Source organism: Lithobates pipiens, unplaced genomic scaffold, assembly GCF_037356315.1.
Source record: "Lithobates pipiens isolate NorthernLeopardFrog02 unplaced genomic scaffold, aLitPip1_a1.2 Scaffold_13, whole genome shotgun sequence".
Lineage (NCBI taxonomy): Eukaryota > Metazoa > Chordata > Amphibia > Anura > Ranidae > Lithobates > Lithobates pipiens.
The window spans coordinates 249,515,013-249,538,965 of NW_027507718.1; the positions used below are offsets into that span (position 1 = coordinate 249,515,013).

General features: G+C 46.2%; 1 protein-coding gene and 1 long non-coding RNA gene across 3 annotated transcripts in view; both read right to left on the reverse strand.

The window, feature by feature from the left end:
• Window positions 1–22,812, reverse strand: part of LOC143974780 (N-acylethanolamine-hydrolyzing acid amidase-like) — a 102,114-nt gene extending 79,302 nt beyond the window's left edge. Inside the window, exons 1-2 of one of the 2 annotated variants that reach the window (XM_077476515.1) lie at window positions 22,583–22,812; window positions 971–1,138 (exon numbers count right to left, since the gene is read on the reverse strand). In XM_077476515.1, the coding sequence (XP_077332641.1) occupies window positions 971–1,138; window positions 22,583–22,788 (374 nt within the window). In that variant the 5' untranslated portion in view covers window positions 22,789–22,812. The remainder of the gene's footprint in view (window positions 1–970; window positions 1,139–22,582) is intronic. The other variant, XM_077476514.1, reaches the window with a different exon arrangement.
• On the reverse strand, window positions 14,891–16,088 carry LOC143974781 (uncharacterized). Its single transcript, XR_013272280.1, has 4 exons — window positions 15,807–16,088; window positions 15,554–15,643; window positions 15,315–15,407; window positions 14,891–15,138 (listed from the first exon to the last, which is right to left on the reverse strand). It is a non-coding gene; the product is annotated as an uncharacterized LOC143974781 (long non-coding RNA).
• Window positions 22,813–23,953: the final 1,141 nt, after the last annotated feature.

Consider the following 23,953-nt stretch of genomic DNA (forward strand, 5'->3'; position numbering starts at 1 on the left):
CTGTCCAAATGTAAAACAGAATATGACAGGGGCCCCCTGGAGCATGAGGTGGGGTTGCCACTGTGGGCTGCTGGCCCTGGGTCGAAAGCCACATCAGAGGGCTCCGAGGGCCACAGGTTGAGCATACCTGATGTAACATGTTCAGAAAGGAGAACTTATCCTTTAAAGGGTTTTAGAAATAAAATATTGCAAGCAAAGTGTGTCATCTGTCAGACAATTGGGCTGTGGCCAAAGTTGGGAGTGGCTTATAAATCACGCTTCACTTTTTAAATGTTCAACATAAAGATGCCCTTAAAATAAGTTTTCAGTCTCAGGGAACTCCTGCTAATAATTACTATATGTACAGCTCACAGTACATTACAGTGATGGTAGTGGGAACACAGTTTTTTTTTACATCTGTGGTCTTTGGGACAGATAACTTTAAAGCAATATTAAACCCAAAAGCAAGTATAAAATAAAAGAAGCCCCATATTTAGTGTAAGTAGGCTAAAGCAGTGTTTCTCAACCTTTTTTTAGTTAAGGCACCCTTTACAATGTTGCACAATCCCGAGACAACCCGTTCTAAAGTGTAAAAAACAAAAAAAATAGGTTTACAGAATGCAGCAACATCCACACACATAAGACGCCCAATGTTAGAGATGATTTATTCCTCCAAAGCAAATATACCTTTGGTTACTGGTACTGACTAGTATTCCAGTGTTTCTCTTCTCTCTTTTTCTCTCCCTTACTCAGCTAATGTGCTGAGCCAGTGCTGACAGAGAAGGACAAACAAGGACGCCATGCTTTCTGTTCTGTACACACACATTATAAGGATTTTCCCCAATTCACATTTTTGAACCAGGATCACACCTAGGGACCTCAGGGGATAAGGGCCCAGTATTGATTTCTATTTCTGCAGCTGCTGCTGTTTTGTTAGTCAGAATGCTGATGATTTATGTGTAGTGAATGTGCATAATTGCAAACAACTTACATGACAGTTTCATAGAAAAGGTTTATGAGGGTTACTTCAGACGTTTTTAAGCCAAATGATTTGGCTATACCACGGATCTCTCCAGCATAAGGTTCGGGAGCTAAAAGATCTAAGTAGATATCTGCCATTATAAAATACATGGGCTTGGACCAATGATCTTTTATCAGGCTGAAAAAATATAAGGTGACAATTACAAACAAAAAAAATTGCAGTTTTACATTTTTAACATCCAAGTGCAAAATAAAAAAAAATAAAAATCTTTGGAAAAGCAAAAACTAAATTGAACAATTTTGTAACACCATAAATAGTTCATGTTTTATTATACTTTTTTTTTTTTTTACAATGCTACCTGATAAAGTTTAAATCAAGTTTCATCAATATTTCACTATACCTTTTTAAAGTAAGCTTCAGAATTACAATGTAGACACTGAATGATGCATGCACATACCCATACATATGTCTTCCTTGATACATGGGGTGCTAAAACAATCCAGTTCCATAAATTTTTGGTAGAATGGAGCATTGGCTCGCACCCTCCGCTTTCCATATGTTTCTATTTGCATGAGGTGGACCAGCGCTCAATGCTACCATGAAAATTTAAATTGTATCTAAATCCAAGAACAAACATCAGATATATTGCTCACCAGTACATAGATGTGATGGATGCATTCGTTTTAATTGTTAAGCCTCATATACACGATCAGATTTTCCAACAGCAATTGTGTGATGACAGGCTGTTAGCGGGAAATCCAACCGTTTGTATGCTCCATCGGACAATTGTTGTCGGATTTTCCGCAGACAAATGTTGGATGGCAGGCTTTAAAATTTTCCACGGACAAATGTCTGCTGTCAGATTTTCCGTTGGACAAAAGTCCAAAGTACAAACACATATGCTCGGAAGCAAGGACGAGCCAGAAGCGGTTGGTCTTGTAAACTAGCGCTCGTAATGGAGAATTAACATTCGTGACGTGGCAAATTATGAAATCTTGAAATGCAGCGCACATTCTCTTCTTCTTTAATGTGACAATAAGGAAGCTGCTTTGCTGGTGATACTGATGGAGTTATTGCAAACAAATTTTCAAAGGCTTTTTTTTCTAGTGATATCAAGAATAATATTGTTATGCTAGAGAAGCACGGATTATGAATGCAATGATATAAGGAGTGCTGGACATGACAGTGTGGATGAGGGACACAGAGGGTTAAGCTTTATGGGTGGAGCTGAGGAAAAAGGTTTGCAGGAAGCAAGTTCAGTGTAGGGGAGGGGTCATATAAAAGGGAGGGGGGTGGCTTTAGGGGATCATTCGGATCCCAGCGTGACACAGAGGAGGCAGTTTTTCTCTGCTCCTCTGTAATGGCCGACCTGGATGTGATTTTCAAGAGGCTGAGACGGGCGGCGGAGGCGTGCGGAGCGGAGTGGCTGCGGGACTGAGCGGGGACCTGGAGGACACCGCGGAGGATGTCGGGGAGGCAGGTGAGGCGCCGCTGCGTGCGCGGAGGTCTCGGCCTCCGGCGCGTTTTTTCCCCGGGCCTACACCTCGTCCACCTCGTGACTGGCAGAGCCCGGGGGCCGACCGCTCGGTCCCCCCGGCGAAGAGGAAGGTGCCTGGCTCTCCCTGGTCCGGGTGGTCATTGCGCCGCCGACCGGAGGGGGGCGGGGCCTCGCGGCAAAATGGCGCCGGCTACGGGTCGGGCCGGCACCCGGGAACGGGCGGGGGGCTCTGGGTCCAGCCGCCTTGGGGGTGCAGCGGAAGGGGGGGATCCTCGGACTGGGGGTTCCAGCATGGGGACACGCGCGGTGGGGGGGCAGGGTTGGCACGGGGGGGGGGTCGCAGCTCCCGGGCTGGGGCGGGTGGGATGAAGGGAGCCACCGAGGTGCCTGGCAGGGCTGGTCTTGGACACCAGCATGCCGGGGGTGGTCGGGGGCCACAGGCACTGCGGGATGCGCCTGAACGCGCGGACCAGGAGGTCTGCGATTCGCCCAGGGGGATGGCGGCGCCCCCAGCGCGCACCGCGGAGGACAAGTCCGAGGGTGAGCTGTCGCAGGAGGAGGAATTTTCACATGCAGCGCACGAAACCATGACTGTCGGCAAGGCCCCGGTGCGGCCAGGTAAGTCACGTGATCTTTTGGTTCTGATGGAAGCCTTGGGGGATTTGCTGGGGGACCCGGTATCCCAGAACGGCAAGGGGATGGCATATCGCCCTGGGGGGGCCCACGGACAGCTGCAGGACCTTCTTGGAGGGGCTGCGGGCCCTGGTGGGTAAGTTTGCCGGGGGTTCGGGGGCGCCGCAAGTGGGTCCCTGGATGGCTGCGGGCCCAGGGTCGGGGGGAGGGGGGTCCGGGGCCACGCCGGTGGTGGACCCCCCGACCGCTGCGGCTTCTGGGGGGGTGGTAGACATGGGGCCTGGGGGCACGGGGGTCCCCCCAGTGGTCACGGAACCTGGGGCGTGGACCGATGTGGTCAGGATTGCGGATGCTGCCCGGTGCGAAGTATATGTTGATTCGAGGGCCCGGTGGGGGCGTGCCTGGAGCAGGAGGTGCGGGAGAATATTGGCATGGGTGAGTATGAGGAGATTTTCTCTTTGCTCCCCCTTGAGAGGTTCAACTTGGATAGGGTCAAGCCGGACAGTTCAAAAAGGACGACGAGGAGCGGCGTAGGTATCGGTGATTCTGCGCACTTTCTCCAATTGGCTTCAGGCGTTCGCTGGCTTAGCTAGGGTGATTGGGGAGAAGAACCCCGAGCATTGCTCGGCGTTGTTCTGCTGTATGGACGCGACTGGAGAGGCTTATCGGGTGTGTGGGGGGTGGCATGGCTGCGTTATGACGAACAGTCCAGGCAGCGGTGCGGCCGGAACTACGCTGGGACCACAAGGACATCAGCCTCTGGATGAGGCTTATGTCTGCGGCTCGGACTCCTGCTCCGTTTCTTCAGGGGGGGGCGGGAGTGTGTTGTCCTCAGGGCTGCCGGCCGGGAAAAAGTGGGGTGTGTGCTGGCCCTTTAATGGGGGGCTTGTGAATTCGGGAGAGCGTGCCGATTTCAGCACGAGTGCTCCGGCTGCGGCGGCGCCCTCGCACTGTCCCGCTGTTTCAGGAAAGAAAAGCGTTCCGGCGATGTTGCTCACGAAAGGGATGACGCCGGTAACCCTGGAAAGGATACTTCCTTTCCTAAGTAAGTATCCGGATGGTGAGGCGGCGCGGGGGTTGATTTCGGAGTTTTCGGGACGGTTTCAGGATTCCTTGTTCATTGGCGGAGGTGCCCCCAGTGGCCCGGAACTTGCGATCGGCTTTGGTACACCCGGGGGGTGGTAGGCGAAAACTTGGGCAAGGAAGTGGCGTTGGGCCGGATGGGTGGGCCTTTCGAAGTGCAACCGTGGGGCGACCTGGTGGTGTCCCCGCTGGGTGTAGTTCCTGAGAAAGAGCCTGGGAAATTTCGCTTGCTTCATCACTTGTCCTTTCCTAAAGGGGGGTCGGTCAATTACTTCATCGGCCCTGATGCGTGTACGGTCTCATACACGTCTTTTGATGCGGCGGTGAGGTGGGTCAGGCTTTCTGGATGCGGGGCTCTTAGGGCCAAGGCAGATGTGGGGTGCCATTGGCGGGGCCAGTTCTATATGAGTAAGTGCCTGCCCATGGGTTGTTCCATTTCCTGCGCCTACTTTGAGGCGTTTAGCTCATTTTGGAGTGGGTGGTGAGTGACGTTTCGGGCCTGGAGTCGGTCATCCACTATTTGGACGACTTTCTGTGCGTGGGCCCCGCCTGCCTCCAGTGTGGGTGCGATTTTCTGTCCACGTTGCAGCACATTGCAGGTAAGTTCGGGGTACCGTTGGCGGGGGATAAAAAAGAGGGACCAGTTACGGACTTGAGTTTTTTGGGGATAGTGATCGATTCGAGGGCAATGGAGTGTCGATTGCCCGAGAATGAATTACTTGATCTGAGAATGGAATTGGTGGAGATGCAAGGATAGTAGAAGGTCCGGTTGAGGGCCCTGCAGTCTCTGTTGGGCTAGCCTAATTTTGCTTGCCGGATCATCCCTATGGGGGCGGGTGTTCTGCAGACAGCTGTCGGCAGCCTCGGCCGGGGTGAGTGTGCCTAACCATTTTGTGCGTCTGCGGGAAGGAACACAGGGAAGACTTGCGGGCGTGGCGTGAATTCCTAGCCTCTTGTAGCGGGCGGGACATGTGGATGTCGGGGCCAGCGAGCAATTTCGATGTGGAATTGGTCGCTGCCGCGGCTGGGTCGGCGGGTTATGGGGCGTATTTTCGGGGACGGTGGAGTGCTGACCCTTGGCCGCAATCTTGAGAGGTGGCGGGGTTGTTGGGCAACCTGGTTCTGCTTGAACTATTCCCGGTGGTGTTGGCATTGGAGCTGTGGGGGGAGGAGTTCCGTAATATGAAGTTGCGCATTAGTTGAGACGGCATGGGGGTGGTTCAGGTCCTCAACCATTTGGCTGCTACGGCGGCTGGTGTTTCGGTGCTTACGGCTCAATGTTTACGTTTCGGCAGTGCACATACCTGGGGTGGAGAATTCTTTGGCTAACTCGCTCTCTCGTTTTCAGTGGGACGAGTTCCGGGATCTGGCGCCGAGAACGGAGGAGTCTAGGGCGTCTTGCCCTGGGTGGATGTGGGGGATGCCCTTGTAGTCGCCGCAGGTTGGATTCAGGGGTCTTTGAGTGAGTCCACGTGGGCGGCCTATTCTAGGGTGTGGTCAGAATGGTTTAGTTGGAGCGGTTGGTCGGGGCTCCGACCAGCGCTGGTTGGGGCTGTATTGGGTGGCACGGAACATTTAGATGGGATTGGCACCTGCGTCGATTGATCGGAAATTGGCGGGGTTGGCATTTTGTTTAAGCTGTGGGGAGAGCCGGACGGGAATGTGGCTTTTTGGGTGCGGCAAACCTTGAAGGGGTATAGGAGGGAACGGAAAGGTCGGGAGGCGCACAGGCTGGTGAAGTGTGATAACTTGGTGGCGATTTGTTCCCGGCTTGTGGAAGTTTGTTCTTCCGCTTACAAGGCCATCCTGTTCACAGCGGCTTTTTCATTGGCGTTTTATGGGGCGTTTGGGACTGGGGAGTTGGTGTGTCGGTCTAAACGGGGTGCTGTGGGGCTGTTGGATCAGGATGTACAGGTGGCTGCTGATCGGGTGAGTATACGGTGGCGGAGGTCCAAGCCTGACCAGCTGGGCAGGGGAGTGGTGATTATACTGTTTGCCTGGCCAGGCTCGGCAGTGGGCCCTGTGGTGGCGGTAAGGGCCTTTCGGGCGGTGCGGCTGGAGGGGGGGGGGGCCTTTCTTGCTGCATGCGGGGGGCTCTTTTCTCTCTAGGTTGCAATTCGTGTCAGTTTTCAACGGTGCCTGCGGACTGTGGGTTTGGACGACCGGGAGTACTCGTCGCACTCCTTCCGTATTGGGGCGGCCACTGAGGCGGCCCGATGTGGTCTGGCTGAGGCGATTGATCGCCGGATCGGTCGTTGGGAATCTAAGAGGTTCCGTTCGTATGTCCGGCCGCAGTTGATCCTGGGGTGAGTGGGGGCGCGGCTGGGAGTGTTTTGCAGTATGGGGTTGGGAGTTACAGGTGTTATGGTATATTACGTTTGTTGGTTGTTATGTGTTCTGTGTTATGTTTTTTATTCCAGATGGAGGTTCCTCACGCCTCGTTTGGATCCTAGGGCACTCGGACGTGTGCTGGGGGGCCGGGAGAGGTGATGCTCAGCCGGCAGGCGGGCCGTTGGGAATTCCTGGGGGGAGGCTAGGTTGATGTGGTTGGGATTCCCGGGCATGCGGTGGGAGCGTGTGATGAAGGAAGTTGAGCGCTTTGCAATGAGGGACAGGCCCCCGGATGTGTTGGTCATTTACGCAGGGGGCAACGACCTGGGCATACGGAAGGAACGGGACATCTTAGCTGATGTTAGGGCGGATGTTTTGCACTTACGAGTCCGCTTCCCGGGTACCATCTTGGTTTGGTAGGTCGTTGCGGGCAGATCGGTGTGGAGGTGGGCTAGGTCCATGGTAAGCATCAACAAAACCAGGATGGGGGTCGGACGTGGGTATTGACCTTTGGTCATTGGGTCTGCAGGAGGGTATACAAAATAGCTCTTAGGGTGTGGGGTGGCCCTCAAGGTTGAGGGGGTCACCCTTTCGGGCTGTGGCGGTGTGTTTTCTGGTGGTTTCTGACGGTAGACAGGTACTCAGAAGGGATCTGAGGGTGTGGGGGGCTCATCTAACGATCGGCCCCTCTGGGTATTCCTGAACGTTGGAGGGAATACGGTTATGTTCACTGGCGGAAGTTGTCTCCGACCGGTCACAGGTGGAGGCCTTTGGGAAGTTGGTGAGGTGTACCGCAGTGATTTGGTATTGGCTTAAGTGGGGTCACCGTCAGAGATCACCAGAATGGGCAGTTAATGTTATTTAATGTGGTTTAATGGTAATAAAGTTATTTATATTTATATATCTATATATATTTAGATATTTTCATATTAACAAGTTATTGGAGTGAATTTTGAGTTATGTTTAATAAAGGCTGTTGTGGCCAGTTTACTCCAACCTATGGTGTGGTCTCGTTTCTAATAGGGGAAGGTATGGGTAAGGAATAATATAAGGGGAACATTCAGACTACACTAGTCAAGAGAAGCACGGATTATGAATGCAATGATATAAGGAGTGCTGGACATGACAGTGTGGATGAGGGACACAGAGGGTTAAGCTTTATGGGTGGAGCTGAGGAAAAAGGTTTGCAGGAAGCAAGTTCAGTGTAGGGGAGGGGTCATATAAAAGGGAGGGGGGTGGCTTTAGGGGATCATTCGGATCCCAGCGTGACACAGAGGAGGCAGTTTTTCCCGCCCTCCCGCCCTAATGTTATGTGTTTGTTTTGTTGTGTCGTTTGTTGCTGGTCTTTTCTTCTTTTGCAGGTTTCGTCGGTTGTCACGGCAGCTGAAGGTTTTCCTGTGTTGGCGGTGTGTTTTCTGGTGGTTTCTGACGGTAGACAGGTACTCAGAAGGGATCTGAGGGTGTGGGGGGCTCATCTAACGATCGGCCCCTCTGGGTATTCCTGAACGTTGGAGGGAATACGGTTATGTTCACTGGCGGAAGTTGTCTCCGACCGGTCACAGGTGGAGGCCTTTGGGAAGTTGGTGAGGTGTACCGCAGTGATTTGGTATTGGCTTAAGTGGGGTCACCGTCAGAGATCACCAGAATGGGCAGTTAATGTTATTTAATGTGGTTTAATGGTAATAAAGTTATTTATATTTATATATCTATATATATTTAGATATTTTCATATTAACAAGTTATTGGAGTGAATTTTGAGTTATGTTTAATAAAGGCTGTTGTGGCCAGTTTACTCCAACCTATGGTGTGGTCTCGTTTCTAATAGGGGAAGGTATGGGTAAGGAATAATATAAGGGGAACATTCAGACTACACTAGTCATGTTATTTTTTTTTTTATTTTTTTTTGGTGCAAGTTACCACAACACCATTATCCCGTCATTTTTAAGATCAAAGATACAACTATGTTTGTGTCCCTTGTCAATTTTACATTGCATTTTTTTATATAACTGCCTACTCCCAAACTGTAATTTGAACTAAATCACATAGCCAAGTATTATTCTCCACAATTTTTTTATTTTGCATTAAAAAAAGAAAACATATAAAATTAGACATGCTATCTGCCAATAGAACTTAACCAAAAAGTGCATTCTATACATCCAAAAATATAGAAAATATGTATGCATGTATCCTGCTTCTTAATATAGGGGGTCAACAATGCCAAGAGTTGGTGAAAGCAAGGTTCCGTCATCTGAAAAACATGTGGATTATTTTCCTGGAGCTCCCACAGCAAAGGCATATGACATAATTGGTCATGATTAATAAAGCATCCAATTTTTGGTCTAAGAAATCCTCCTCCTCCTGTTCCTGGACTGGACTTGGGTCAAAGAAATAACTCCTAGCCCTTATATACACGGTCGGACATTCCGACAACCAAATCCATCTGATTTTTTCAGACGGATTTCGTCCGAAACTGTTGCATGCACACAGTCAGACAAAATTGTCGGAAAATCCGATCTTTCAGAACGTGATGACGTTATTTCGTTACGACGGGACTACGCTAGTAGCCAATAGCTTTGGTGTAGGAATTTGATCTGAGCATGCATGGCACTTTGTCCGATCAGAATTCTCTACACATGATCGGACAAAGTCCGATCGGATCATGTTGTCGGAAAATTATCTAGCCAAGCTGGTAAACTTGGTCCGTCGGATATTCAGACGGAAATAGTCCGATGGAGCCCTTACACGGTCGGATTATCCGACAACACGGTCCGATCGGACATTTTCCGTCGGAATGTCCGACCGTGTGTACAAGGGCCAAGGCCAATAATAAATAACACGTTATCTCCTCCCATTCCACAACATGGCTAGTTGGTGAACAGTAGCGGTGCAACGGATCAAAAACTCACGGATCGGATTGTTCCTTGGATCAGAGTCACAGATTGGATAATTTTTCAGATCAGCAAATAATAATTGAATTTGCAAAAACCTGTGAAAATTCTACCACCATATAGTCCCCACTGTAATATTGTCACAGATCAGCTGCGGAGCTGATCTGTGTCTCATCTTTACTGCAGTGGGTCGGCTGGCATCTGTTGTCCACTGTCAGGTGTTCAGCTCTGTGCACTCTGCAGCTATGGGCGTCGATGCCCTTCACCTGTTGCCTGATATATGTTTCCTTCCTGCTACTTCCTGTCCAGCCCCTCATGTGCTTCTGTATTTAAATCCCTTCCTAACTTGCAACCATTGCTTGAGCAACGTTTGTTTCTGAAGCTCCCCTGTGTAACCTGTTTTACCTGACTTCTTGTGAACTGATCTTCTGTGTACCATCCCGGCTTGTTCTGATTACATTTTCTGCAGCCTGCCCTGACCTTGGCTCACTACCTGGCTTTCCTTGCTTCATCCATCCATCCTTGTCTACAGTGTCTTCTGGTACTTCCCTAGCGAGCAGGGTGAACCTGGGGGTCATGACCTGGGGTCAGTACGCAGGTAAGTCCAAACCTTCGTGAGAGGGTCCCTGGCGGAACACCGGCTGACTCTTAGATTCCACTCCCTGGGGGATCCCGTGTCACCTACTTGCCTGTGGGTTCACTGTAAGTAGTACCGTGACAGTTTGCTCAAGCCATGAGCATCTCTGAGAATCGACCATTGACCGAGGATCCTATGCAACATCTAGTTCAGAGACTTAACTCCCAGCAAGCTAATCAAGAGCAAACAATGCTGGTTCTCCAGGATCTGGCCTCTCGTCTGGATCGTCTGCAACTCGCTGTAACTTCAGCTCCTCCCATTCCACCTCCTGCTTCAGTTGCTCCGGTCTTACCTGCTGCACCTGGCAATCCCTGCCTGCATCTGCCGTCACCTCCTCGGTTCTCCGGTGATCCTAAGGCCGCGTACACACGGGCGGATTGTCTGTCCAACTTAGTCCGCTGAAACGTGTTTCAGCGGACAATCCGCTCGTGTGTGGGCTTCAGCTGACTTTTTCAGCGGACTGTCTGACGAACAAAGTCTTACGGAATTTCCGAAATTTTGTCCGTTCAAACTTGGTTTTGTCCGTCCAAACTTGGTTTCAGCGGACAGTCCGCTCGTGTGTAGGCAAGTTGGACGAACTAAGTATGGCGCATGCTCAGAAAGGATTTACACGGCCGAAGGTTGCATTGCAGTGTATAGGACGTCGTTTTTCTAGTCCCGTCGTACGTGCTGTACACGTCATCGCGCACGCTTTCAGTGGACTGTCTGCTCATCGTGTGTGGTCAAGTCCGTTCATGCAAATTTTGAACGGACTGTCTGTCGGATTGTCTGACGAACTTAGTTGGGCAGACAATCCGCCCGTGTGTACGCGGCCTAAGGCTTGTTGGGGCTTCATTAATCAGTGTTCCATCCACTTCGAACTTTCCAGCCACCATTTTCCAACTGATCGCACCAAAGTCGCATATATCATCTCTCTCCTCTCCGATGATGCTTTAGCTTGGGCCTCTCCACTCTGGGAATCACACGCTCCTCTTACCTCTGACCTCCAGCTCTTTTTGGATGCATTTCGGAAAACTTTTGATGAGCCCGGCAGAGTGTCTTCATCTGCTGGGGCCCTCCTTCGTCTTCTTCAGCAAGAAATGACAGTCTGCTAATACGCAGTTCGATTCCGTACGCTGGCCACTGAACTCAAATGGAATAATGAGGCCCTTACTGCTACCTTTTGGCAAGGCCTATCTGACCGTGTCAAGGATGAACTCGCTGGACGCGCCATTCCCACCACATTGGATGACTTAATCGCATTGAGCATTCAAATTGACATTCGCTTCCAGGAGCGGGCTCTGGAGAAATCCAGATCCAGTCACCCCCTGCTGGCCGTCCAGTACAGGTAGTCCAAAGATCGCTGCAATCCACTCCGTCTTCGACCTCTCACGTGTTGGAAGGACCTATGCAGCTTGGGCGAACCCGCCTCACACCCAAGGAGCATGGCCGACGCATGGGACTGGGTTTGTGCCTTTACTGTGGCGATAAAGGACATCTTTTGAACTACTGTCCACTCCGTCCGGGAAACTCCAGGGTCTAGCTCACTCAGAGGGAGGGGATCTAGACCGATCCGTTAATTTTCCTAATTTCCCTCCTTTCACCCTTCGCGTAGCTATCCGCTGGGCTCAGAATGCCTATCAACTCTCTGCATACGTGGATTCTGGTGCTGCCAGGAATTTCATTGAACAGTCTGTAGCTTCCGAGTTGGGCATTGCCTTTGTTGCCTTGGCTATGCCTCTCTCCGTGACCGCAGTAGACAGCTCCTTTTTGCCTATGAGTCCAATCCGGTTTAAAACCTCTGCTATAGAGTTACGCTTTGGGGCTTTGCATAGTGAGGAGATCTCTTTCCTAATATTGCCTAAATCCTCCAGTCCCATCATCCTGGGCCTTCCATGGTTGCAGAAACACTCTCCACATCTTGACTGGAATTCTGGACAAGTATTGGGTTGGAGCCCTCCATGCCAACAATGGTGTATTTCCAGGGTGCTACCTCCTCCTTCCATTCCTCTTGCTGAGACCTCCACAACTCCCATGTTGCCTGCCCAATATCAATCCTTCCAAGATGTTTTCTGCAAAAAGCCCGCTGATCGCCTTCCTCCTCATAGAGACTTTGACTGCTCCATTGAGCTTTTACCTGGGACCTCTCCTCCCCGTGGCCCAGTCTACCCTCTATCTATCCCAGAGACACAAGCCATGTCTGAATACATTTGGGAAAACCTGCAAAAGGGTTTCATCAGGAAATCTAACTCACCTGCTGGAGCCGGGTTCTTCTTTATAGCGAAAAAAGATGGTTCACTCCATCCATGCATCGACTACAGGGGTCTTAACGCCATCACTGTGAAGAACCGATACCCTCTTCCTTTAATTTCCGAACTCTTTGGCAGACTACGAGGTTGTCATATCTTTACTAAATTGGATCTTAGAGGGGCCTACAATTTAATAAGAATCTGGGAAGGAGACGAATGGATGACCGCCTTTAACACCAGGGATGGGCATTATGAGTATCTTGTGATGCCCTTCGGCTTATGCAATGCCCCAGCGGTCTTCCAAAATTTTGTTAACCAGATCTTTCACGACCTTCTGTATGTCTGTGTTATTGTATATCTGGATGATATTCAAATTTTCTTGCCATCGTCTTCATGTAAAAACTGTGCTACAGCGTCTACGGGACAATTGTCTATATGCAAAATTGGAGAAGTGTCTATTTGAACAAACACAAGTTCCATTCCTGGGCTATATAATCCCCAGTGCAGCCAGCCAGTGTCCCTAGTGCAGCCAGCCATTGTGTCCCCATTGCAGCCAGTGTCCTCATTGCAGCCGGTGTCCCCATTGCAGCCGGTGAACCCATTGCAGCCGGCCAGTGTCCCCAGTGCAGCCAGCCAGTGTCCCCATTGCAGCCTGTGTCCCCATTGCAACCAGTGTCCGACAGTGTCCCCATTGCAGCCTGTATCCCCAGTGCAGCCTGTGTCCCCAGTGCAGCCAGTGTCCCTATGTCCCTATTGCAGCCTGTGTCCCCATTGCAGCCAGTGTCTGCCTGTGTCCCCATTGCAGCCAGTGTCCCCATTGCAGACAGCCAGTGTCCCCATTGCAGCCAGTGTCCCCAGTGCAGCCAGTGTCCCCAGTGCATCCAGTGTCTCCATGGCATCCAGCCTGTGCAGGGGAAGAGAGAGAAGAGTCGCTGCCGCCGCCTGGTTGATTAGATTGCTGGGAACATCACAGCTTTCATTTCAACAGCTGTGTGTTCCCCGCCCCACACCGTCACATACAGCCCCTCCCCCTTGTCCGGGCACTTTGATAGACAGATCACCCGTCCAATCCTGGGATGGGTGATCTGTCTATCAAAGTTCCCCGGACAAAGAGGAGGGGCTGTATGTGATGGCACGTGGCAGGGAACACACAGCTGTTGAAATTAAAGCTGTGATGTTCCCAGTGCTCTAATCAACCAGACAGCAGCGGCTCTCCTCTGTCCTCTACGCTATAGAACACTCCCATGATGGGTGGCACCAATGGTGGGGGGGCGCAGCTCCGTCCCATTTACGGCTTCATTATCAGCTCCATTATCGGATGTTTTTCTCTTTCGAAAAATTGCTTAAAAAGCCATTTACGGCCAATATGTTTCAGCGGTCGAAATTTGGGTGCATCCCTATTGACAGGTCTAATTTAACCACTTGCCACCCAGGACAATTCTGACATTTCTCTCCTGCATGTAAAAATCATAATTTTTTTGCTAGAAAATTACATAGAACCCCCAAAAGCAAAGACCCTAGAGAATACAATTGTGGTCATTGCACCTTTTTATCTTGCACTGTATTTGTGCAGCAATTTTTCGAATGCGTAATTTTGCATAATGTGAAAGATGAAGTTACGCTGAGTAAATAGATACCTAACATGTCACGCTTCAAAATTGCACACGCTCGTGGAATGGCGTCAAACTTCGGTACGTAAAAATCCCCATAGGCGACGCTTTAAATTTTTTTACCGGTTACATGTTTTGAGTTACAGAATTTTAGTTCTCGCTCTAACATTCATGCGTGGGTTGAATACAGTTTTCATATGTGGCTTACGTATGCATTCGCTTCTGCGTGCAAGCACACGGGGACAGGGGGACAGGGGCGCTTAATTTTTTTTTTATTGTTAATTTTACTTTTTATTTTTCGTTTGACACTTTAAAAAAAAAAATGTCATCACTTTTATTCCTATTACAAGGAATGTAAACATCCCTTGCAATATGAATATGGCATGATCGGTCCTCTTTACAGTGATATATGGGGTCAATAAGAACCCACATCTCACCTCTAGGCTGATAAGCCTTAAATAAAAAAAAATAAAAAAACGATCTTGGCTTCCCAGCCGAGGCTGCTCTGTTTGTTTCAATCCAGAGACGGGATGTGACGTTATAACATCGCGCCCGCCCCCCAAACGATCATAGAGACTCTGGCGACCATCTGGGGCCGACAAGTCCTGTCTCCAACTCACTGATGGAAGCAGTGAGTCGGTAGAAGCACCGAAGGGTTGGGGGGCACATTCCCACTTTCGCCGCCCGTAAGAACGATCAAGTGGTGGAACAGCTGCAATGATCATTCTTATGGTGTAGGGCAGTGATGGCGAACCTTGGCACCCCAGATGTTTTGGAACTACATTTCCCATTGTAGCCTTATGAGTTTATGTGAAATCTCCATTAATACCTGTACAATATTGTAATTAGAAATATATTTCCCTTAGAAGGAAATATATATTTAAAGTAGAAGGGTGAAGAGAACCAGGTCGGGTAAGAATTTAATAGCGCACCTCATCCCAATTGTATCAAATGTAGAAAGAGAGAGAGAAGAGTGGGTGGGATTATTGCGGTGCTATGAAGATAAGGAAGTTGTATAGTATAAAAGTAAAAAAAGATTTTATTAAATATATTAAAAATTAACCACAGTACTGGAGTAAATTCCAAAAGATTTTTTGAAAACACAGACATCAATATCTATACAAACAATAACCACAATCCGTCAATTAGTTTAGATGTAGGGGTTCTTGGCTATTCTGGTGGTGTCCCGACATGTTTCGCCTACACAGGCTTCTTCAGGGGAGCCAATAATTGACAGGAGGTAATTTTAAAAGAAAGAAAGAAGATTCACTGTGAACAAAATACAATGCAATTAGTGGATCTGGTCATAATGGTAAAACACAGCCCAAACTTTTGGATACGCCCACAAATGTCAGAAAATAAAAAAATTTTAAATAAAAAAGTGGGCTAAAAGAGCCAGGAATGTATATCAATCTAGTAATCAATAGTATATAAATGATACCTACCAATCTCCAAATACGGGCCCCGCCTACACACTGAAGTGAGGACACCTTTAGAACGTGGAGAGCGCACCAATTCCTGAAATCCCCAACAGGTGACTACAGGAGACAAAAGGAACAGACAAAAAGTCCACATTCATTGAAAATTATGGGGCCAGAAAGGGCTTCCGAGAGCGGTTTGATTAATAAAGACCGAAAAATTTGTATTCATAGTAGAATATAATCAAAAAATAGGAGAAACCTACCTAAACAGGTTGGTGTTAAGTATATCTCGAATGGGGAACTAGTAATTGCAGGTGAGCAGGTCCGCAATGATCTGGTGTCAAGATAATGACCTAAATTGTAATTGAACAGATCAGTAATCTCTCTAAGTGGGGCCAATAGGTAAATGACAAGGAGAATATATAGAAAGTATTAGTAAAAAAGAGTAAATACATTATAGTTTAAGATAGCATTATGCTCAAATTAATTTGAATAAATCGCACAAGGGAAGCTTACCAAAAATGGAGAAGAGCAGAAACAAATATTGCTATATTTCAATCAAATGGATTCGCACTATGTTTGGGGAATTCAGCAAAGGGCTGCGACAAGTGGACCAAACAGCCAGCATGTGCAGCACCAAAAAAAGATTAGTCTGAAAGATAAGAAACAAAAAACACACAAGCCCCAGTAAGCATAGGGAAAGACTAATAAATGTAGCCAAAAAATAGGAGAAGAGCTATGGGCTGTGTGGGCAGGCCATGTACTTCTCAAAAAAAACTAACCTTCAACACGAGATCAACGCGGACGACAGATGCAGGACTGCGCATGCGTTCCGGGTGGATAAGCCTACGATCCCCACAAGGCATTGCGGCGGCGTCCCCGTGACCATGGAGACTAAATCATCGTTACAGGCATATGTCGGGATCGTGGAGTAGGCAGTGTAAAGGTTCGTTGAACCAATCAGAATACTGCCAATTAATAACCACGGCGCCACGGCACAAGCCCCAGTAAGCATAGGGAAAGACTAATAAATGTAGCCAAAAAATAGGAGAAGAGCTATGGGCTGTGTGGGCAGGCCATGTACTTCTCAAAAAAAACTAACCTTCAACACGAGATCACCGCTGTAGTGTCTTGCAGGGCCGACACACCTGCATAGTGGGTGTGCCTTTTATCTCCCACACATCCGGCGTCACGTCAATGACGCTGGGTGTGAGCGGACGACAGATGCAGGACTGCGCATGCGTTCCGGGTGGATAAGCCTACGATCCCCACAAGGCATTGCGGCGGCGTCCCCGTGACCATGGAGACTAAATCATCGTTACAGGCATATGTCGGGATCGTGGAGTAGGCAGTGTAAAGGTTCGTTGAACCAATCAGAATACTGCCAATTAATAACCACGGCGGGGTGCATTAAGCTGGCAAAGCAGTCTGCATATATATAGGTCGGGATTCCACAGAGCCCGACCCGTGTGTCCATGCAGGCACCGATGTCGGAGATGGAGGAAACAAATGCGCTCTCACAAAGGGGTCCCTGTCAGAAGGACGAGCTCAAAAAAGGAGAGATCAGATGTCTAGGTAAATTAACGCAAATGTGCTGCGTAAGAACATTTTAACTAGAGGACTAAAAGGTAGATGTTTATGGGATAAGTGAGCGAACGAAAGAATGGGCTGTGTTTATAGGCCGGATCCACAAAAGTACAAAAGCTGTTGCGAATGGATATGACAATACTATAATAGTATCATACCAAAATACCTTTTACAATGAAGATTATTTAAACGTGTACAAGGATTGGTACATTCTTTGGATTATAAAGAACACATCAATAGACAAAAGGAAAGGGGAAGAAGAAAAACATAAACAACTTGATTTTATAGGTTGTTATTTAAAGCACATCATGCAACAATTTCATCATATATATGAGATGGTATAAAGTACATCATATATTAATTTAGGAATTGGGGAAATTGGGTTAATTATACAAAACTAAAATGAACTCACACCAACATAAACATTCACATTCAATCAAACAGAGGACGACGACCATACAAGACAGGACCAAAGTAGAAACAAAGAACAAAAACACACATAATGAAAAAAGCAAAAACAATAACAAGGACAAAAACAAAAGCAAAAACAAAAAACAAAAACAAAGACAAGGACAAAATCAAAAGGGGAAGGAGGGGGGAAGGGAAGACAGTTAAAGATATGGCATTTTATGGACAGCTGGTGTCTAAGTTACTAAAGTATGTTTTTTTATGTAAATAGATATGGAGTTTTATACTTGAATTATATATCATGGATTTATAAAACAAGGTGATTAAAGAAAATGCTTATAAGTTATATATTCATTCAAGCCTGGGTAATTTGTAGCCTCTAAAGTATATATCCATTGTGTTTCCAATTGCAATAAACGAGTGTCAATTTCCCCCCCTCGAGCATGAAGAGGTACATGCTCCAGGGCGGAAAAGTGCACACCGTTGGAATCAAAATTATGGGAAATACCTATATGTCTATTTAAGGCTGTAGTGCAAAGTCGTTTGGATAATGGTAGCATGTGGTCTCTGATCCGTTTAAAGAATGGACGCTTAGTCTTACCAATATAAAAGCATCCGCAGGGACAGCTAGCGAGATAGACAATTCCTACGGTCTTACATGTCACATTGTACCTAATGGTATGGGTTGAACCGTCAGGCAATGTGACATGTGGTGATCCAGAAATGAAGCGACAAACATCACAGTGGCCACATGGATATGTGTCAACGCGGTTTGATTTAATGGGTTGTCGAATGTTGAAATGGCTTGTGAAATATATATATATTTAAAGTATTGAGTGTTGTGTTGGTGTTACTGTAATTAGTTCAACTTCAAAGCTTGGCCTTTTGTTTTCCCTGATAACATCTCACCTGGGAAGTAAACAACAGCTTTCTTTGACTCATCCAATCAGGCTGTTCCCAATATACATTTACTAGGTACAGTGACCAATTAGGGAGAATTATATTAGCCACACTACAGAAAGTAGGGGCGGATATAATGCTTTGTGAGCAAGCCAACTCGCTCTGGTGTGGGAGCACACGGCAGTCACCATGGGCTGACCTGAAGTTAACAGGTAATCTAACTCTGAACTTGCACCTTATATTGTATTGTAAATATGGTTCTGTGAGTAATTTTTAAATATCATGTAAGCCTGGGGACCTACATTGTATATTGTGATGTAAATACTGTCTGGTGTGTAATTTGTATATATTATGTAACCCTATAAATAAATGTGTATTGCTGATTGAACTACCTCTTTTGTACAAGATCTCTCAGATCTAGATATGTATATGTCCATACTACTACAATGATTGAGGTGTATGCACATAATCATAAATACTAGTCAACAAATGGCGACCGACGAAGGGACAGGAAAAATTGGTGGTCTCTTTCAGCAATATCTCAAGGGGTTGCAATATCTACAAAAGGCACACTATGAAAGGGTTTTTTTTTATCTGAAGGCTAAAAAGTAACATTGGGTGCTCTATGTGCTCAATATAGAAATGAGCTATAAAAAATAGCTGTGTTGTACAGTGTGTAATCATTAGGAAGCCTACTGTTAGTATACTAAGGAACACATCACTTATGTTAAAAGCTAAATATAATATAGAATTTGTACATGAAGAGTCCATACACATTAGAAGGAAATGAAAAGAGCTGTTGCCCAATGTTTCTATGCATGAAGATTCAGTCGATTAAAAAAAAAAAAAGGTTTGAAAGATGGTTCCTGCAGTGGATGAAGTGCATGTAACAGGAATTGAGAGTACAGCACAAAAGATGGATAGGGAGGACAGACAGTCTTTAGAAAATGTGCTACTTGTAGCTAACAATATTGGCAAACTATTGCCAGGAGTGCACATAACATTTCATGCAGATAATGTCTTGCAACGATGTAAATTGCTGGGAGTTGCCAACTCCAGAGATCAGGTTAAAGTTTTACTATTAACAGTTAACTTAGACACATGGTCTTCCTTACCAGACCATGGAGGAAGAAAGATGGGGGATGGAAATCAGACACCTGGCTGAAGGGCGTAACCTAATTGTTCCACATTCCACTGAGAAAGGGGTCTCATTAGTATGTCGCAGTATATATATGGTAATTCTAATAAAAGGTCCTAACTGCTCAGACTTACCAGACAAGCATTAATTTGAATGCATATGTCTTAAATGTACTTGTGTTTTTTTTTCTCTACCTCTGTCCACATTAATAAAGTATAATCTTAGAAAGCCTGGAAAGCTGGTCCAAAGGCCATTACTGTATGCGGTATCCAACGGGAATCACCATGGAAGGCTGTCCCAGAAGCAAGGGCAACATGACCAGATTGACATTATTGACTTTCGCACTATTATTATAGGACGGTTGAGAACAAGGATCCTCATGTTTTTTTTATCCCTCTTGTTTTTTTTATTGGGTTTTGTATCCTATGATTTTTATTATAGACTTATCACATCCAGAACAAGTGATGACTACCGATACTGGGATCCAGAAATGTGAACTGTAGAGATGGAGAGTTTAAAAGTTTTTATTCCTTCTCAAAGAGTTTTATTTCATTTCAGAGGGCAAAGCCAAATGTTCCAAATATTAAAGAAGATTGCACATAAACCATTATTCTATGTGTGGCCGAGTCTCATGTTCTCAACTGGCCACAAGGGGCCATCTGTAGCCTTATGAGTTTACCGTATATACTCGAGTATAAGCCGAGATTTTCAGCCTCTTTTTTGAGGCTGAAAGTGCCCCCCTCGGCTTATACTCGCGGCATCGCCGTCTGCCTGCCCGATCAGCGTGTCGAGCAGACAGACGACGGACATTCTAGTATTCAAAAGCCGCGCCTCCGTCTGTGATAGGTGGAACACTCAATTTCCCAGCAGTCAGTGGTCCGCCTATCACGGACATCCGCTCATCCTCATACTACGGACGAGGATGAGAGGATGTCCGTGATAGGCGGAACACAGACTGCTGGGAAATTGAGTGTTCCGCCTATCACAGACGGAGGCGCGGCTTTTGAACAGAGGAATGGCCGCCGAGGCGCCGACGAAGCATGGCAGAAGGACGGAGGCTCGGGACGGGACGGAGGAGGCACGGGACGGAGGAGGCACGGGACGGAGGAGGCACGGGACGGAAGCACGGGACGACGGAGGCACGGGACGGAGGCTCGGGACACAGGTAGGCTGGACACACAAGGCTGCACGGACACACACACAGGGATGGATGGATGGACACACACACAGGGATGGATGGATGGACACACACACAGGGATGGATGGATGGACACACACACAGGGATGGATGGATGGACACACACACAGGGATGGATGGATGGACACACACACAGGGATGGACGGACACACAGGGATGGACAGGCATGTCTCACCCTCGGCTTATACACGAGTCAATAAGTTTCCCAGTTTTTTGGGGGTAAATTGGGGGCCTCGGCTTATATTCGGGTCGGCCTATACTCGAGTATATACGGTATGTGAAATCTCCATTAATACCTGTACAATATTGTAATTAGAAATATATTTCCCTTAGAAGGAAATATATATTTAAAGTATTGAGTGTTGTGTTGGTGTTACTGTAATTAGTTCAACTTCAAAGCTTGGCCTTTTGTTTTCCCTGATAACATCTCACCTGGGAAGTAAACAACAGCTTTCTTTGACTCATCCAATCAGGCTGTTCCCAATACACATTTACTAGGTACAGTGACCAATTAGGGAGAATTATATTAGCCACACTACAGAAAGTAGGGGGGGGGGGATATAATGCTTTGTGAGCAAGCCAACTCGCTCTGGTGTGGGAGCACACGGCAGTCACCATGGGCTGACCTGAAGTTAACAGGTAATCTAACTCTGAACTTGCACCTTATATTGTATTGTAAATATGGTTCTGTGAGTAATTTGTAAATATCATGTAAGCCTGGGGACCTACACTGTATACTGTGATGTAAATACTGTCTGGTGTGTAATTTGTATATATTATGTAACCCTATAAATAAATGTGTATTGCTGATTGAACTACCTCTTTTGTACAAGATCTCTCAGATCTAGATATGTATATGTCCATACTACTACAATGATTGAGGTGTATGCACATAATCATAAATACTAGTCAACACCATGATGCTCCACTACACTGCAGAGTGCATGAGCATCATGGAAAATGTAGTTCCAAAACATCTGGGGTGCTAAGGTTCGCCATCACTGGTGTAGGGAATCGCTGGCTGAAAAAGCCGATATCTGAATGATGCCTGTAGCTTTTTGTGCTCATTTACTAAGCTAAAATGGTGTGTCAAATTTTTAGTGCCATTCGTTGTTATTGGCAACTCAAACACAACAAGCCAACACATGTAATAAATGCAGCAAACCATGACATAAAAAATGTGCAGGGCTCAACATTGCAAAAAAGCTACATGAGCTACTTTGCCACGTTTATTGCGTGTAGGACAGCCCATTGAAATGATTGGACTGCCATATATGTGTTGATTGAAAAATACTCACAAAATAACGTGCATTTAGAAAATACTAGGTGTAAATGGAGCCATATGATGTACTTGGACTAACATTCTGAGTTAAATAAGCTTATATGGCTCCCCCAAGTTCATATACAAGTACATACTTTACATTAAAACCATGGTTCTCGAACATTAAAATATGATGATAAGATTTACTGATCTCTTTTTATCTATTAGCCCTTGAAAAAATGAATATTTAGTTTTAAAATCCAGTGTCTCTCAATTCATAAATTCATACAACCAAAAATATGTAATTAATATTTTTTCCTACTTATCCTGGCAACATTATCACTGCATTATTCACTTTGGGTAGAGCATATCTAAATTCCAATATTTAGCATAAATTTGATTTACTGGCAGTTTCAAATTTCTTTTCCCAGATAGACTTTTCACAAATCATCTTTTAACGTTCAAAACACATTTTGAAGCAAAAGGCACATCAAAATAGACATCAAATTTTTCGGAGCTATACAAATTTATCCATGGGGTATCTATACCAATTTAAGTTCCTTATAAACACCTAAGAGACAGGGAAGACATACATACAGGGAAAGAAAGAAAGAAAGAAAGAAAGAAAGAGACAAAGAAAGAAAGAAAGAAAGAAAGAAAGAGAGAAAGAGAGAAAAAGAGAAAGAGAGAAAGATGTATATGTGACAGATTATATGGAATTGCAATAATCTACATACTAATGACAAAATACCAATTATTTTAGAAATTTAACAGATATTTTTGGCAAGCTGAACAGATACCTTAATAATTTTTTCATATACTGCTGTAGCTCTATAAAATTATACTGCTCTATAATTGGTTTCCAACGTTCCTCAGGAGGCAGGTCCAAGCTGACATTAAATCGAGGGGCTGCATAGTCCTTTGTTTCAGATGTGTAGGTGAAAGAACACGACCCCAGGAGCAGCAACACCCATAGCCAAGCCATGTCAAACACAGGAAATAACATTTCAGCAGAGAAGCCACAGAATGAATGACTATTTATTGTGCCCTATTTATTTTGTGTAGGAGGCCGCTGTTTACCTGATCAAAGTCCAAGGATGGAACGTTGACATTCAGCTGACAGGACTGGAGTAAAATCTATATTTTTGCCATGAAGGTTGACTCTAAAGCCTAATCTGACATAAAACCTATAAGTAAACCAACTATTTTGATTGGAATTTAGGTTAACTATTTTTGGCGGTTTTTTGACTATAGCCAGCCATGTAACAGGATGTGTAATTGGTCAAATAATTAGACAAAAGATAACTGTAGCCTCAAATTTACTAAATGGGTGCTGATCGAGATTAACCACTTCCCGACCAGCGCACGAAGATGTACGTCGACAGAATGGCACGGGCAGGCATATTGGCGTACAGGTATGTCCAATATTCAATGCCGCCCTGCCATCGGGAGCGCGCCGCCAGCGGCGCGCTCCCACGCTGGTCGGGACCCCCGTGAGTCCGGTCGCGGGATCCGCGGACTCGATCGCCGCGGGCATCCCCACGATCGTCTCACAGAGCGGCCGAATGGAGGAAATGCTGTGTAAACAACATTTCTCCATTCTGCCTAGCAACTAGTGACGCTGATCTCTGCTCCATGTGATTGGAGCAGAGATCAGTGTTCACTAAATGAAATCCCAACCCCCCCACAGTTAGTAACACACCCCTAGGAACACTTAACCCCTACACTGCCACCCACTGGTTAACCCTTTCACTGCCAGTGTCATTTACACAGGAATCACTGCATTTATATAGCAGTGATTACTGTATAAATGACAATGGTCCCAAAAATGTGTCAAAAATGTCTGATGGGTCCCCCACAATGTCGCAGTCACAATAAAAATTGCTGATCGCCGCCATTACTAGTAAAAAAAAATAAAAATTATTAATAAAAATGCTATAAAACTATTCCTATTTTGTAAACGCTATAACTTTTGCGCAAACCAATCAATAATCGCTTATTGTGATTTTTTTTACCAAAAATATGTAGAAGAATACGTATCGGCCTAAACTGAGGGAAAAAAATGTTTTTTTATATATTTTTGGGGGATATTTATTATAACAAAAAGTAAAAAATAATGCGTTTTTTTCAAATTTGTCGCTCTATTTTTGTTTATAGCGCAAAAAATAAAA